Genomic DNA, 17,040 nt, shown 5'->3' on the forward strand with positions numbered 1-17,040 from the left:
CCCTGTTAATTCTTACAACACTCACCAATCCAAAGGGGAAGGGAATCCACTCAGAGAAAGGAAGGGAAAACCAAAAGAAAGCAGAAAGCTCAAAGATGCTGTGCGCACTACCGTATCCGAGACAGAGTGTTCCGGAGCCCGACCACATAGAACATGATGTTGGCATCGGTGTTGCTGTAGATGCTGTTGATGGCAGCCATGGTGGCGCCCAGCCGCCCAGCTGCAGCACAAATTACCACGGGGATCTCATCTTCCAGGTCCTCTGGGGGCTCCGAGACCTCATCTGCAAACAGCAAGATCAGTGTCTCAGGACAGGAAGGAACTTCACAGCAGAGCAGTTTAACTCACCTTCCACACTCCTGGAGGAAGACAGCAGAGCGGGGAAGCGACTGACTGCTCCTGAGTCACCAACATCCAGCCTGTCCTTCCTCCCCCAGGAAAGAGGGGGACCTTTCACCCGCACATAGCCACCCACTAAGACTGCTTCCCCAGACTCCCTTGCAGCTATGTGTCCTGACAACAGCTTGTTAGTTCAAGCAATGTGTGCGGCTACAGGGTCCACCCTTCGAAAGGGCTCTTGCTCTCCCTAGAAGGAATTTTGATCTGGAAGACTGCAGAACTGACACATCAGATTTTCCTTTGAAAGAGAAATTAAACTTCTAAGTCCCAGTTATTCTGGAGCTCTCTTATAGAAGCCAGTCTAAAACACACACACACACACACACACACACACACACACACACACACACACACTCGAAAAATATATGAAGAACTAAAAGTCTCATTGGTGTAGCTGTTCTCAACTCTTCCTTGAATCAGAATAGTGGTCACTTGCCTATGTTTCTATAAAATGTACTGCTTGTGAATTTCTTTCCTTCTAGACACTCTTTAGTTAAGCTTCTCAAACATGACAGCGAGATAAAGGAGATGAATGAAAAGCCAAATGCACAGGATGGATAACTGATTTTTTCTGTTCAGCACTGAAAAGAGATAAATACCAATGCCAAAGCAGCATATCTTAGAACCACAATACAGCGTCCAGGTGTGCAGAATAATAATTATCCATATGTAGCATATCCACTGTCAGATGGCACCCAAGTTGTACTTAAAACTCAGTCTCCTGGGCCAGGGATTTAGCTCAGTGGTTTCGCTGCCTGCTGCACAAGCGCAAGGACCTGTGTTCGATCCCCGGTACCCCCCCCACAAAAAAAAACTGTCTCCTTTACAGATACTGTTTTTTCAAAGCCTCTATCACTCAGGCCCAAGGCAGTTCTAGCTGGCATTTACTTCAGCAAGCATGAATGGAAACTCACACCCAGGTACTACAATCTGTGCAATTTAAGAAGCACTACATGGCCTCCCCTCATCCTACGTCTTTTTCACCAGCCTGTGAAACATCACAATTTCCACCACTAGCATAATTTTGCCTTTATGATGTGTTTCCTGACATGAGAGAATGTTCCTAATACTATGCTACTGGGGGGAAGGAATACAAAATTCTCTTTAGTATCTGATCCCAATCCAATACATTTCCAAACGGACCCATGTCTACTTCTGCAATCATTTGTAATTTTAACTTTATTTGTTCTTTTACATTTTCCAAATTCTCTAAAGTAACCTTTTTCTTTTCGAGACAAGGTCTTGCTGTGCAGTTCAAGCTGGCCTTCAGCTCACTGTGTACCCCAGGCTGGCCTTGAACTTGTGGCTATTCTCCTGCCTCGGCCTCCCAAGTGCTGGGATGACAGGTGTGTCCCACCACACCTGGTGCATGATTTCTTTCTATAACAAGCCAAACGTTTGTTTCTAAGGACTGTCCCTTTTGGAGTGGGTTGTCCTCTTGAGAAGTTACCTGCAGGCAGGGACGTGGTCTGCCTCGAGTGCAGCGTGCCCATGCTTCCTGGGGTGAAAGTTCTCCGTGGTTTGCTTGGCACAGGAAGCCCCTCGAAAGGCGGCCCCAGCTTCCTCCCGCAGCCTTGCTTCCTTGTCCAGCCACACCATACTGCCGTGGATCCCTGCACGCTGAGCCCTTCGCTCCTGTCTGCACATGCTGTCTCCACGCGGGGAGGCCCCTGCCCCTCTGCCCAGCTCACTGACACATCAGCGCAGGCCAGACCCTCCGCAGGTCCCTAACTTTGGCTCCCGACTCAATGCCCTGCTGTGATGGATTTCAGCTGCGCTGCATCTCTCCTCCCCTCCTATCTCACAGGCACTCTGAAGGGCAGAAGCGGCGTCCTGTTTATCCCAGCTTTCTCTGCATGCAGCCCCGCGAAGGGCACAGGGCACATTCTCCAGACATTCTAGGTGGAGGAGAGATGGCTGGATGGGTTTGTTAGCCCTTGGCACTTGGCGTCTGAGGAGTTAGTTACCTGGCGGCCTCTCATGGGACTGCGAGCTCGCTTGGATCCCCGCTGAACCCTGCACTTGGAGACGCTTAGTGAACTTCGGACGCGAACTGAGTGGATGGGAGCGCTTCACAGGCCACCCTCAGGGCAAACCGAGAGAGGGGCGCAAAGCAGGGGCAGAGCCCGGATCCCAGGCGCAGAGCAGGGCGTTTAGGCAGCAGGCGCTGTGAGCTAGGAGGAGGAGGTGTCCGCAGGACAGGGGCACCGAGAGAAGGCCAAAGGTGTACATAGGTGAGCACAATATACCGTGAAGGTTACGTTTTTAAAAATTTACTACAGTAAAAGACACATTGCCAATGAATCCTCCTCACTGAGAACTCTCATCCATCATCCTTGCCACTTGCTGAAGAGCTCTGGAGTCCTCTTTCGTGAGTGTCTTTATAAGATGTGATAAAAAATACAGTGAATGCTGCTGCCAAGCACCATCCAGAGGAATAGTAGCTTGTAAAAACGTGACAGCCTGTCCTCACCCACTTTATTCACTGGATCTGGCACTGTGTGAGATCCAGCTGTTCCCCAGCGTCAAAATGACCATGACAGGGAAATGTTTTGAATCGATTCAAGGCATCGAAGCAACCAGGACAGTGCAACTAAAGACCCTCAGGAAAGAGGACTACAGAGCTGCTGCAGAAAGTGGCAAGGAGAATGGAATGAGTGTGTTGGAAGGAAGGGGGAAGATTTTGAGAGAGATTCATAGCAATGTGTCTTTTACTGCAATAAACTTTTTTAAAAAATTGAAACGGGCTGGGGGTTCAGCTCAGTGGCACCGCGCCTGCCTCGTAAGCACAAGGTCCTGAGTTCCATCTCCAGTACCAAAATAAAGGAAAATTTTCTAATAATATTCACCGTAGTTTTTGATCACACCTTCATCATCTCTGCCAAGACACTTCCCCTGCCACACTTAAGACCCTCTGCCAGTCAGGGAACTGGTGCCACCCTAAGCCAAAATAGTGCTCTCTGCCGAGCAGTTTCCCCGCACAGAAAGAAGGGGGAGATGCCGGAGATGGTAGGGAAGGCGAATCAACTAAATCCTTTGTCAGCGCCATGCCAGGAGCTTCTCCGGAAACTGCTGCCCTCTGGCTCCACTGTACTAACTGGTACCCGAGCCAGCCTTTCTGAAGGTTGAGCTACAGGCAGTGATTTGGAGGCCAACAAAACCAGAAAGCATCACAGTGATGGGAGAACGGGCTGGGGGTGGTTCCTGCTGGCCCATTCCCGCCCGCTCCTCTTGTCCTGCCACGCCTGCCCCTAGGAGAGGGAAAGGCTCGGAATCCCACTCTGAAAGGGTGGTTTCAGCCACGTCCATCAACCTGCCTTGCAGCAGACGACCTGGGGTGAGTCACCAGTGCGTGAGCCCCGGGAGATGGAGACGCCGTTGCGGGATGGCATCTTGCTTTTCTGCAGCTAGGACTCCACAGGGCTCTGCACGCTAACTATAGCACTGGTTCCTTGAATCAGTGTTTCTTAACTTATAAAATTTAATATGCACTTCTTGCAAGAATTGCTCCGCACACTGAAGAATGTCTGGAAAATCCTGACTATTTTGTGGGTCTCCACACCCATTCCAAAGGGCGAGCTCTGCTACCAGTGTGAAGAGCGCCCCCCAGCCCAGCCTCACTTCACAGAGATTCTCAAGGATACAGATATAATCTTGACATCCTGGTGGAATAATATTTTTCAAACTCTTCTGCAACTTGCTCTTACACTTAACACATGTGTAAGGACATCTCCCCTGGTCAACACTGCATTGTTTTGAATGGTATTTCAGTGACACGGATTCTTTTTAGTTTTAACACAGAATGGGATAAAAATGTGCCACTGGTCCATTCATGTATCCCAAGTGCTTTGTTCATTGTATATCGCTGACTAATCAGCCAAGACGAGCTTTTCCATGCAGCTGTTTTCACAGCTGTTTTAAGACTTCTGCCCTGGGATGAGCAGAGTGAGTGTGCTGGTTCTGGCCAGGGACTGAAGCTTGGGGGGGCGTGTGACCTTGTGTGTCCTCCCACCTCCCTGTCCTCTGAACATCTTCTTTCGGAACAATACACAATGCAGATACCGCGATGGATGAGACTGGTCCTCCAAAGTTTACATGTCCAAGTTCTGACCCCTGGCACCTCTGGATGTGACTGTGTTTGGAGGCAGAGCCTTTAAAGAACAAATTGGGTAAAAACGAGGTCATCAGGATGGTGCCCTAAGCAGAAAGCACTGCTGCTCCGGAAGAGGAAGAGACACCAGGGACAAGTGCAGAGGGAGGCCATGTGCAGACACGGCGAGCAGGAGCCACCCAGAAGCCAAGGACAGAGGCCTCAGGAGACGCCAGCCCCGCTGGCACTTCGCTTGGCCCTCCAGCCTCCAGAACCATGAGAAAATCAGCATCTGTGGTTCCACCGCTGAGTCCCTGGTGTTTTCATGGCAGCCGGAGCAGACGAAGGTGGATCTCTTCACATTTACGCAGTAAGCATGCAGTTCAGTGAATTCTAGCAAATCTGTGAAGCTGTTACAGCCATCGCCACAGCCCAGTTTTGGAATGCTGCTGTCCCCCTAAAGAGAACCCCTGAGCCATCTGCAGCCAGTCCTTGCCTGCTGCCCGTCTCTGCAGATTTGCCTTTCCCACACACTTTGCAGAAGCAGGATTGTGCAATAGATACAGTCTGTGGAGACTGGGTTCTTCTGTTCAGCAGAGTGACTTTTTTTTCCCCCCATTTTAATTGTTTTTTATTGGTACATTTTAGGTATACAATATAATGACATTCATCATTGGAAATTTGCATCTTTACATACTCTCTCTTGGTTCTTATTTTTCCCCCTCCCGTTTCCCCTTCCCCTTTGTCCCTTTTCTTCCTACTTCACATTATCTATTATGCCCTTTTCTTTCTTTTTTCTTTTTTGTACCGGTACCAGGGATCAAACTTAGGACCTTGCACTTACAAGGCAGGCATCAGAACCACTGAGCTAAATCCCCGGTCCAGCAGAGTGACTCTTCTGGTGTTTTGTCTTGTTTTGTGGTGCTGGGATTTGAACCCAGGGCCACATGCATGCTAGGCAAGTCCTCTGCTGCCGGGCTGTGCCCCAGCCCCATGGCAGAGTTTGAAGTTCGGCCCTGTCTTAACCTGCATCACTAATCTTCCATGCTGCTGCTGGAGAGGACTCCACAGAGTGGCCCAGTGCGTTTCCTCTCTCCGTGCACCGCCGGTGAGCGTGTCCTCGTGTGAGTCAAGCCTGTGAACATCAGCATAGACGGCTCTGTGCAGAACCAGTCCTCTTTCCAGCTGCACATGTTTTAAATGACTTTTAAGTGATTTTTAATTGAAAAAACAACCAGAAAGAAGCGTGTGTGTTGTGGGAGGGGAAACACAGCTTTGTTCACTAGGTGTCCCCGGGCCCCAAGCATGGAATGGGTGTGTGTGCGACACACCGCAGTATGAGCTGTATCTGTCTCATGCAGCCACAGCCCACGTTTGTCTCTTCTGTATTTTCCATATGTGAGTGTATTCACTTGGCTCTTATAGAAAGTACTTTAATTAAAAATAGAATAAACACACTACCAGGGCGTGTTCATTTTTGTGGGGGTTGACTGCATGGATACCGTGTGGCTCACCCCAGGGAAGGAAACAGGGCTCTCGGCACCCTGGCCAAAGACCAGGGGTCAATACAGGGTTGTCCTGAGTTGAGCGAACTGACGAAGTTTGGTCACTTAATAGGAATGGGGGGTGCAATTTTCATAAGCAAACTGTGGAGCTCATCAGAAATGGAAACTCTCAGCCAGGTGTGGTAGGGGTCGCCTGTACCCCCAACAAGTGGGAGGCTGAGGAAGGAGGATCAAGTCCAAGTCTTACCTGGACACTAGTGACTTAGTGGGACTCTCTTTTCAAAAAAAAAAAAATGGGGATGGAGCTCAATGTGAAGGCCCTGTGTTCAATCCCAAGTTGGGAAGAAAGAAAAGACAGAAAAAGGTGAAGAAAAATGGGATTCTCAGGCCCTACCCGCCCCTAGGCTTCCAAAGCTGTCGGAGGGTGGTGGTGGGTTCGCCCTTAGCGTACCCTCCAGGTGACTCCGCGCCAGTCCGAATGGGCCGGGCCATGTGAGCCACGCCTCACACGCCTGACACAGGTCCCTCCCCGGCCGGCCGCCCCGAGCCCACGCCCGCCTACCTGCCTGGTGCCCGGGCCCAGCGCCCTTGCGCCCTTTCTTATACAGAATCCCGCAGAGCGTCAGGATCAGAAGGAGCAGCAACACTTGATTGACTGAAAGGGAAACGGAAGCGGGTCGGCATTTACACTTTCTGAGTAAGAACCGGTACTTACGGCAGGCGGGCCCTTAGCCGTCAGAACACAGCTGCCTCTCAATCAGTTCAGCGCCCGGCCAAGCTCGATGTGAGCCAATTCCTGCCCTGGGTAAGGTCGGGAGAGCCCAGAGCGCCTGGCAGCCGTGAGCCTAGGGCTCTCGGGTCCGCAGTCGCAGGGCTTGCGCTTGGAGTGTGCGGAGAAGTGGGGTAAGTGGAACAGTGTCCCCGGGTATGGGCCACACACAGCTGTGCACGAAATCACAGAGGGCGCTCGTATCGTGGCCTTAGGTCAGCGTGGAAAAGCCAGCGTTTCTGACTGAAAGTCCTCGGCTTCCCCTTGTGAGTCAGACAACTCTGCCCCGAGAGCGCAGGAACGTCAGTGCGTCTCCCCTCAGATTCACAGACCTCTCAGGGCTTTAATGTCTGGGGACTTGATTTGATCCTTCAAGAACAGGGATACGGAATACAGAAACGCAGCCTGGGACACGAGGTTGAGGGTTTGGTTAGCATGAGAGCACAGATCCTATTTGCCAAGCTTTGTGGAAGTGCGTGGCCCTCCTCACGATAGGCCACTCTGACAGAAAGACTTCACTTTCTGCAGGCATCACCCTGAAATGAGAAAGCCCAAAACCGCCTCGGGAAAACCATCCACGACAATCAAGAAGATGCCGGCCAGGGCTGAGCGTCAAAATACTCTTTTGACGGATCTTTTTTAATCATTATTTTCAAAACCTGTGATCTTACTTTTTCGCAGCAGCGCCATGTATGTCCACGTTGGTAAGGGCTGACACCTGCGGATTGAAGAATAAAATTTAGTTTCAATGAGAATCGACTCAAAGTCATCTGCAAGTGTTTGGGACCCTGTCTTCTCTGAAAGTTGATATGCTGGGGGGGCCAGGGATTTAGCTCAGTGGTTTCACCACCTGCTGCACAAGCACAAGGACCTGAGTTCGATCCCCGGTATCAAAAAAAACCCCACAAAAACAAAACTGACATAAAACAATTAATCTTTGCCGGGGATTTAGCTCAGTGGTTCCGGCGCCTGTTGCGCAAGTGCAAGGTCCCGAGTTCAATCTCTGGTACCAAAAAATGTATATAAATATTAAATCTAGGATTTTGGGGCCAGGGATTTAGCTCAGTGGTTTCGCCACCTGCTGCACAAACGCAAGGACCTGAGTTCAATCCCCGGTACCAAAAAAAAACCCCAAAAATCCAGAATTTTGGAGAGAATATAAATATTTCTTGATCCTTCTGACTGAACAAACTATATAACGAGTCCCCAGCACTATGTTCTGCAATATTTGATTTGTGCCCAGAAACCAGGCAAGTTAACAAACTCTCTGTCCTCCAGATACACCTGTTAACAGCTGTAATAGCTCTGCTATAACTACGCTTCCTGGCTTTTGCAGCCTACTGTTTACTCATCTATAAACTTAGCAAAATTGCTTAGATATTCACCAGCAGCAGTGGACATTTAGATACACAGGACAGCTGGGCATGATGGCACACGCCTGTAATACCAATTACTCAGGAGGCTGAGGCAGGAAGATCACACGTTTAAGGTCAGCCTGGGGAAGGCAGCAAGACCTTGTCTCAAAATAGAAATAAAAATAAAAAGAGAGGAAGAAAAGGGAGGAGGGGAGGCTGGAGAGGCAGTTCAGTGGGGGAGCAGCTGCCTAGCATATTCGAGGCCCTGGGTTCAGTGATAGCAGGGCAGTTTCAATAAAAAGATGAAGTTCTGGGGCTGGGGATTTAGCTCAGTGGTTCCGGCCCCTGCCGCACAAGCACCGGGTCCCGAGTTTGATCCCCGGTACCAAAAAAAATGAAGTTCAACTATTAGATAAACATTTTAGATCATAAAATTAACTTTAGTCTGGAAATCTAAAATTAAATTTTGACACATTTAAGTGTCCATTCGCTTCTCTGAGCCAGTTTGCTGATCCTCCCACGAGCTGGAAACTGACCTCCTTTGAGTTAAAAAAAAAAAGTTAATTTGCCATAAATAATTTGTCTTGAACATGCAATTTGTTTTACAATGAAGTTACTCCTGAACGTGAGCTTGGGCTGGAGGCTGCAGACAGCAACAGGGAGCCATAGCCCTAAGAAAGGATCTGGACAGAGCCAGCCCACAGGAGGGCCCGAAGGGCGGGGACCCCACACCCGGGTTCCTGAGCCCACAAGTGGGAAACTTCCTGGGCAGTGACCACCTTGCATTCCCTGCAAACAACGGCCGCAAGGCCCTTTTTTTTTTTTGGTACCGGGGATCAAACTCGGGTCCTTGTGCTTGCACAGCAGGCAGCAAAACCACTGAGCTAAATCCCTGGCCTTCCAAGCCCTTGTTTGAAAAAAATATTTAAAAAAAATTTTGAGACAGGATCTTGCTAAGTGCCCAGGCTTGGCTTGAACTAGAAATCCACTTGCCTCAGCCTCCCAAGGTACTGAGATTACAGGTATGCCCACCACACCTAGCTGTTAGGTGCTTGTTATCCATTTATGATTTTAGGGCATGGGTGTCCATCTAACTTTCTGTGGTGATGTAAGCTTGGCATGGCCTGTGGCCACCTGGCTCCTTCACTCCGTAACGGAAGCCACCTGGTGCTCAGGAGAGCACAAGGCGGGGACAGGGGGAGCTGAGTCCCCAGGCATCCGCTCACCCAAACCAATTGAGTCCCCATTTTTCCCTGACAATGCTTTGAAATGAGATTCAGTTTCTTGAGAACAGGAGCCCTGAGCAGCAGGCTTGCTGTGCCAGGGTGATGTGTATATGAAGGAGAGGTCGCAAGGGTCAGTCACGAAGTTGCCACAGCTGCTGTTTATTGAAAACTTAAGGTGCTCACAGCCCTGGCTGACCCTTGGGTACACGATCCCCTTCCTTCTTACACCTCTCAGGGGGACACAGCACCATCTGCTTTTCAAATACGGAAAGCAGCTCCGAGTTCCGCAACTGCTCAAAATCACGCTGCCAGGCGTGGCCGAGCAGGGAGTGGGTAGTGCTCTCCAACTTCGAGGCAATCAGCCTGGGATGGTCCTGGAGCCGCCCAGGGCCCTTTCGGCTACACAGGGGCTGGACAAGTTACATACCTGTCGTAGCTTTTAAGTGTTTAAAGTTTTAGAACTCACTTGGTTATATCGTTCTATGAATTTTGATGGACACACACCGTAGATTCATTCTTGCTTTGTAACTGATACATACAAGTTACACGTAATTATGGGGAGTCTGATATTTTGATGCATGTCGACTTTACTGTAGAGTGGTCAAGGGCGCACATGTGTATCCCCTTAAATAATTAACGTTTCCTTACAGGGAAAACACTCCAAATCCTTTCAGCATTTAAAAATATATATACAGTACATTATCATGGTCTGACAGAACAGCAGAACTTCTTTCTCATATCTGACATAACACATGCTCACATTTTTACAATCACCATCACGGCCAGTCATGGTGTTGCATGCCTGGAATCCCAGCACTCTGGGAGACCCAGGCAGGAAGATCCAAAGTTTGAGCCCAGCCTGGGAAAATAAGTGATTTAATGAGAGCTTGTCACAAAATAAATGGAAATGTAGATCAGTACAAAGGCCCTGGGTTCAACCCCCAGTTTAAAAAAAATCATCATTTTGACTGAAGTAGAAAATTTTATTTTTTGGAGGCAGGGTCTCACTATGGAGCTCACCCTGGTCCTGAACTCACTATGTAAAATTCTCGGCGATCTTCCTGCCTCAGCCTCCAGGGTGCCGTGATTACAGGCACGTGCCACCATGTCAGCTTTGGAACAGACAGTTCTATCAGCTGATGCATATTAAAATGATTGAGTGAGAAGCTGTTGGGGAACAAGACGTTCACGGTCACAAAGGATCACCCTGCAGATTCGTTACCAATCACAAAACCAATTTCCTATGAATTATAATGGAGCTGGGGATTTAGCTCAGTGATGCTGCCGCCTGCCCCGCAAGCACAAGGACCCGAGTTCAATCCCCAGTACCAAAAAGAACTAAAATTCTATTAAAGCTTTTGTAACAAACACTAGTTTTTCTCTTTTGTTTGAGACAGGCTCTTGCTATGTAGCTCAGGCTGGCTGTGAACTAACTATGTAGCCCAGGTTAGCCTTGAACTCATAGTGATCTTCCTGCCTCAGCCTCCCAAGTGCCAGGATTACAAATGTACACCACCACGCCTGGCAACTTTCTATCATTTTAATTATCATTAAAATATTCATAAGAATATACTTGTTCTGTAAAAATTATTTATGCCTGAAGTAAGGAAAACAGGATCTACAGTTCAAAAAGAATGTTCAAAAGAGTCCAATTAGCTGTACACGTCCCTGAAATAAAACACAGCAGACTGAAAAATTATGTACCGATTTTCCGAGAACTATGCAATTTGATTGTATAGGGTACTTTCAGCTTTCTAGATGCTGTGCTGTAACCTTACTGGCTGTAAATTTTTGAGAATCTTTTTTTTTTTTCTGGTACCAGGGATCGAACTCCAGTCCTTGAGCTTTCGAGGCAGGCAGCAGAACCACTGAGCTAAATCCCCAGCCCTGGCTGTAAATTTTTAAGTGTAGAGTTCTTTATTGGATATGAGAATATTTTCTTTTTTAAGACTGAAAAAAAAAAAAGTGGAAAACCAAGGCTGTTTTCTGGCAAGGCGTTAGAGCTCTTCTTTCGGTTGGAAAGCAAATTTGAAGTTAACTAGGGGCGGGCTCAGCCTTCCCACTGTGGGCCAAATACCTGCCACCTGCAACTTGAAGGAAGAGGTTTTCATCGCCATGGTTTCGGGCCATGGAGGACAAGATGGCGGAGGAAGCTGCTCTACTCATGGCCTCCAGGAAACAGCGAGCAGGGCAGAGCCGTGCAGAAGGCACCAGGCAGCACGTCTCGCCCCCAGGGTCCCTCACCATGAGCCGCTTCCTCCCACGAAACCCCACTTCGCTCAGCTGTGATCCATCAGGGGGCTGCCCCCTTGATGAGGCAGCATTCTCCGACCCAGCCACCTCCCTGGGAGTCTCCTAATCCAGCTGACAGTCTAGATTAACTGGCACAGTCTGCCCCTTGTCAACCTGACACCCAATCGTATCTCACAAAACCACGGTCAGTCTCCAAATAAACACAATAACCAAGTCATAGCCCCGCCTACCATGACGTGACCATCCTGTCATGTCAACCCCAAACCCGTCCATCCCTTTCCCGTCCATCCCTTGACAGCTCCAGCACAAAAGTCCGAGTCCAAAGTCTCCTCTAAGACTGAAGGCCAAGTCCCAGCTGTGAACCCCTGTGAAATTCAACAAGCACATAATGACCTCCCAAGATTCAGTGGCCCAGGGTAAACATTCCCATTCCAAAGGGGAGGAACAAGGGTATAGAACAGAACAAGACCAGAGCAGGGCCAAAACCCAGTGAGGCAAAATCACACCCTGTAGCTGCGTGTCTGGCCTCGGGGTATGTGATGGCGTGCTGTGACTCCCAAGGGCTGGGGCAGCCCTGCCCTATGGCCCTGCTGGGTGCAGCCCAAATGGCCTCTCTCCTGGGCTGCTCTGCTTGCTACCTGCAGCTTTCCTCAGCAGATGCTCCACGTTCCTGGCATCTCCAATTCCCTGGGGTCTCCACCACAGCTTTGGCTTCCCTCCCATAGCTTCATGCATCACTCTCTCAGGGACTCCTGGCAGGGACTCCAATCCTGTCACTCTTTTGCCTGGCCTGCCAGCTCTTCCTTTGAAATCTGGGTGGAAGTCTCCATGCTCCCGTAATCCTTGCCTCCTGCATGTCTGCACATCAGTGTCATGTGGACGATGCCAAGGTTCACCACCTGCTTGAGCAGCAGCCAGGCCCCTCATGCCATGGCTGCAGAGGCTCCTGAGTACCTGAATGGCTGAGTGCAGTGAAATGAATCTTGGGGAATCAGTTCACTAGGTGACTTTTCTGAAAGGCTTACACTTTTGTACCCCTCGAGCCTACAAGCAGTCTCTCTTTAACACAGTCTCCTTATCCCCCACCTCCTGAGCTTGTAAAGGCCAAAGCCTCTCAGCACACAGTCTTCGGTTTCTTCGCTTTCTCTCTAAACGCCTGCTGAGGAAATCCTACACTGCCTTGCAGCTTTAAACACCACTCATACACTGACAAGGCCCACATTTCTGTCCCCAGGCCAAACCTCGCACAGGGACTGTGGCCCTTAAATCCAACCAGCTACTTGGCATCTCCACTTGAAGGCCTCCCAGATCCAGACCGAGCCCCTAATCCCCCCAAATATGCTCCTCCTATCATCTCCCCACCTGATTCCACCAAGCCCATCATTGCTCCAGCAAGGAATGAGCTTGGTGCCATCCCTAACCCTCTCTGTTTCCACTCCCCACATGTGGACCGCCATGTCCACTCTCCTCTCAGAATAAGTCCGGAATTTTCCCCACCCCAGGGCCCCCGCCTGGCCCCACCTCTATCATCTTTTGACCGCATTTGCTGCCTCTGACCGTTGGCCTCGTAAGTGAGCAGCCACCCGGAGCCAGTTCCATTATGAGTCAGATCTTGGGCTTCTCTGCTAAACGCCCTCACGAGCTTCCTGTCTGCCTCAGAGGGGGAGCTGAAGTCCTCACAGAGTCCTCCTCCGGAGTTCTCATGATGCCCAAGCCTCCTCGCCAGGCAGAGCTTTCTTTCCACTGCGGTCGCCTCTGTGGGCAAAGTTCTTCTGGGTTATCCAGGGCCTTTCTACATCCCTCGCTTCCCTCAGACCCTGAGCCAAAGCCCTAACCCCAGCCAAGATGCAGATTTCATTTCTTCAGCAATCACTGCCTCCCAGTGCACTGCCCCTGCAGGACTGGCTTACACCTGGCTGTCCAAGCAGTACACTAGAAGCTCTGCCCAGGCAAGGCTGTTTGTCTCTTGTTCAGTGACTTATTTTGAGTCAGAGTCTCACTTGAAGTCACTATCTAGCCCGGACGGACCTTGAACTTGGCTCCCAAGGAGAAAGGGGTCTGCCACATTTCCAGGGAGGAAAGGAAGAGAAGAGTGAGTGGTCATATTCCAGAGACAGAAGCACAAGTCTCTGATGGGAGCGCAGAACTGACCCCTCAGTGAGCTCCCCAGGCTGAGGGCCTCCCTGTGACAGTAAAGGGTCAGTCCCGGGCCGAGGAAGAGCTGTGAGCCGTCACTGGGCAGTGGAATTCCCGGGCAAGGCCCTGGGCAGTAGCAGCTGGGGCTGGGTGCAGCGGAGGGAAAGGAATCTCAGAGAAGCCTGGCACAGTTAAAAGTCAGCCACCGAAGAGCTTCAAGAGGAGCTGTTCCATCAGACGCCAGAGAGCTGGGCCTGGGGCCAACCTGGAAAGAAAACGCTTCGAGACCTGGCAGTGGGTAACAGGATTAGCTCTGCCTTGGACAGCAAGAGGCAAATGTGGGAAGGATACGTCTGAAAAATGCTTCAAAAATCAGAGCCCCCAAGTGATATTTTACATGCTAACTCTGATCAGTTGGTAGGGGCTTTCAGGGTTGTTAGGTTAAGGAAAAACCTAAAGTCATCACCTGACTCCATAGGGGTGGAATGCTTTGATTGATTAATCATGTCTGCCATGGGTGCAAGTAGGGAAGGACAGGGAAAGGACCTGGTGTATTAGTCACTTTCCCATTGCACAATACTTGGCACCTAGGACTTAGAGGACAAGTTTAATTTGGCTCACAGTTTCAGGGGATGTAGTCCATGGTCAGCTGGCTGTAAGGCAGGAACAGCATGGCAGAGGGGTGTGGAATAGCAGAGCTGCTCAGTTCATTATGTCCAGGAAGCAGAGCAGAGGAACAGAGCCAGAGAGGTGGGGGTGAGGGACCAGACACAGACCCCAGGTCATGCTGCCTGGACATCCAGACTCACTCAGAAGTGTGCTTTACCAATGCCCTGGGCTGCTCCCACGCCAACCGGCTGAACATCAATGTCAGCCATCATACCTAGGAATCAAACAGGAAAAGGAAAAATGGGGGCTGCTGCACGACTTGAATAGGACAGGCTATGTACACTAATGGAAATGTCACCAGCTCAGTCACAGGACCAGGTACACAGCCAGTGATGTGACCCCCTCCCCTAGGCTCCAGCTCTTAAAGGCCCCACACCCTCTCCCAGCATGGCCTCCTTGAGGACCGAGCTGCCAGCACTGTGAACTTCCAAAGGAAAATACACGTCCAGACTCAGCACCAGGAAAAGAAGAATGAGTTCTCCATGGCTGTCCAGAGAGGGGTACACAGTAGGGTGACCTCAGCGGGGCCAAAGTGAGGAGCTCTGGGAAATGTCTGCTGAGGTTGTGTGAAGTCCTGAGCCAGCCCCTGTGGGATTCTCAGGGCCCTTCATGCCGAGGCCTTGGATGCGGCACAAGTTCCTGTGCAACATGTTTTCTGCAACATTCTTTAGAAAATGTGGACATGAAGAAGCATTTAGAGAACCATGTTCCTTGGGAACTAGAAATGAAAGCTATGAGGCTTTATGAACAGAGGAAAAGAAGGACGAGAGGTGTTTGCCAGGGATGGGACCTACTGCTGTGATCCCAGCACTCAGGAGGCTGAGACAGGAGGATTATGAGTTTTAGGCAAATCTGGGCAGTTTAGCAAGTTCAAGGCCAGCTGGGACTACATAGTGTGACCCTGTCCAAGAAAAGGAAGGAAGGAAGGAAGGAAGGAAGGAAGGAAGGGAAGGAGGGAGGGAGGAAGGAAAGGAAGGAAAAGAAGGAGGGAGGGAGGGAGGAAGCAGGAAGGTGCCGGAAGGGGAGGCAGCAGGTCCCAGATCGGTGCCCTGTGAGGTCTGTGCACCACTCCGATGACCACATGGTCTGGGGAGGCAGTGGGTCAAAGGCGGGCAGGATGTGTGGCCGATTTGGTCAGCACCACCAAAGCCCGAGGCCTCACTGCATCTTGTTCTTTACGGCATATTGTTTTTTGTCGCTGTGATGCCGTTTTATTCCCATTTTACAGATGAGGAAGTAGAAGCTCGTGCAAGTCCACGGGCCCAGAGTCAGGGCTAGAAAGGTCCTGCGTGTGACCCTAGGCCCTGTGTCCTCACCACTGCACTGCGCAGCTGGACCGGAGGGAGGAGGAATCCACTGTGCTTCCAGAAAGGAGAGCAGGGCCAAGGCCAGAGGAGAGGAAAGCCGCAGCCCCCCACGGGTCCCCTCCGTGCTGCTGTGTGGGGCTGAGCCTGGCCAGATGCTCCTCCCCCCACCGGACGTTCAGAGACCGCATTTTCTTTCCCCTTGCTCACTCTCGGGTCTACCATCACTGCTGTCACAAATCGACGTGTCAGGCTTACCTAATGTGTTCCCTTTATCAAGGCGTTTTATGCAAGTTAGAAAGCAGCCTGGCTCAGTCTGCACTCTGCAGAGCTATTGTCAGTATTTGAACAGACCACATCGTGCATGAGTACAAGCTAGTGGTCCTTGGTTCAGGAGGCATGGGGAAGTCTGCTCTGACCGTCCAGTTTGTTCAAGGAATTTTTGTTGAAAAATATGACCCAACGATAGAAGATTCCTACGGAAAGCAAGTTGAAGTAGACTGCCAACAGTGTATGCTGGAAATCCTGGATACAGCAGGGACAGAACAATTTACAGCAATGAGGGATTTGTATATGAAGAATGGCCAAGGGTTTGCACTAGTATATTCCATTACAGCTCAGTCTACATTTAATGATTTACAGGATTTAAGGGAACAGATTTTACAGGTTAAGGACACGGAAGATGTTCCAATGATTTTGGTTGGCAATAAATGTGACCTGGAAGATGAGCGAATAGTTGGCAAAGAACAGGGCCAGAATTTAGCAAGACAGTGGTGTAACTGTGCCTTTTTAGAATCTTCTGCAAAGTCAAGGATCAACGCTGAGATATTTTATGACCTGGTCAGACCAATAAATAGAAAAACACCAGTGGAAAAGAAGAAGCCTAAAAAGAAATCATGTCTGCTGCTCTAGACCTGAAGTCAGCAGCAGCTCTGAGCCAGATTATAGGAATGAAGAACTGTTGCCTAATGGGAAACTGCCAGCATTCCAGGCTTCAAAAAATAAATCCGAAGAGGCTTCTCCTGTTTTATATATTATGTGAAGAATTTAGATATTATATTGGTTTGCACAAGTTCCCTGGAGAAAAAAATTGCTCTGTGTATATCTCTTGGAAAGTAAGACAATAGCATTTCTCCTTTGCAATAGCAGTTATAACAGATGTGAAAATAAATAGACTTGACTCTGATACAATTATACTAAAGAGCATGGATGCATTTCAAGTGTTAGATATTGCTACTATAATCAAATAATTTCATATTGACCTTTTTATCATGATTCCTCCCTGTCAAGCACTAAAAAGTTGAACCATTTATATCTGTAATGGTATCAATTAT

The 17,040-nt window shown here is 49.6% G+C and overlaps 1 protein-coding gene and 1 pseudogene across 9 annotated transcripts in view; one reads left to right on the plus strand and one right to left on the minus strand.

The window, feature by feature from the left end:
- The window catches only part of Glt8d2 (glycosyltransferase 8 domain containing 2), a 50,886-nt gene that overhangs the window by 19,997 nt on the left and 13,849 nt on the right, over window positions 1–17,040 (minus strand). For 6 of the 9 annotated variants that reach the window (XM_021258394.2, XM_004844831.3, XM_087192726.1 and 3 more), the window contains 3 exons: window positions 7,435–7,481; window positions 6,557–6,649; window positions 112–283 (listed from right to left, as the gene is read on the minus strand). In XM_021258394.2, the coding sequence (XP_021114053.1) occupies window positions 112–283; window positions 6,557–6,649; window positions 7,435–7,453 (284 nt within the window). In that variant the 5' untranslated portion in view covers window positions 7,454–7,481. Of the gene's footprint in view, window positions 1–111; window positions 284–1,849; window positions 5,528–6,556; window positions 6,650–7,434; window positions 7,482–8,148; window positions 8,278–14,542; window positions 14,612–17,040 lie in introns of those variants that run through there. The other 3 variants (XM_021258395.2, XM_004844828.4, XM_087192724.1) reach the window with 3 other exon arrangements.
- On the plus strand, window positions 15,606–17,035 carry LOC101702733 (ras-related protein Rap-1A pseudogene; annotated as a pseudogene).

The sequence above is a fragment of the Heterocephalus glaber genome, unplaced genomic scaffold, assembly GCF_053883595.1.
Source record: "Heterocephalus glaber isolate CG9 unplaced genomic scaffold, H.glaber_assembly_v1.0 deba00001572, whole genome shotgun sequence".
NCBI lineage: Eukaryota > Metazoa > Chordata > Mammalia > Rodentia > Bathyergidae > Heterocephalus > Heterocephalus glaber.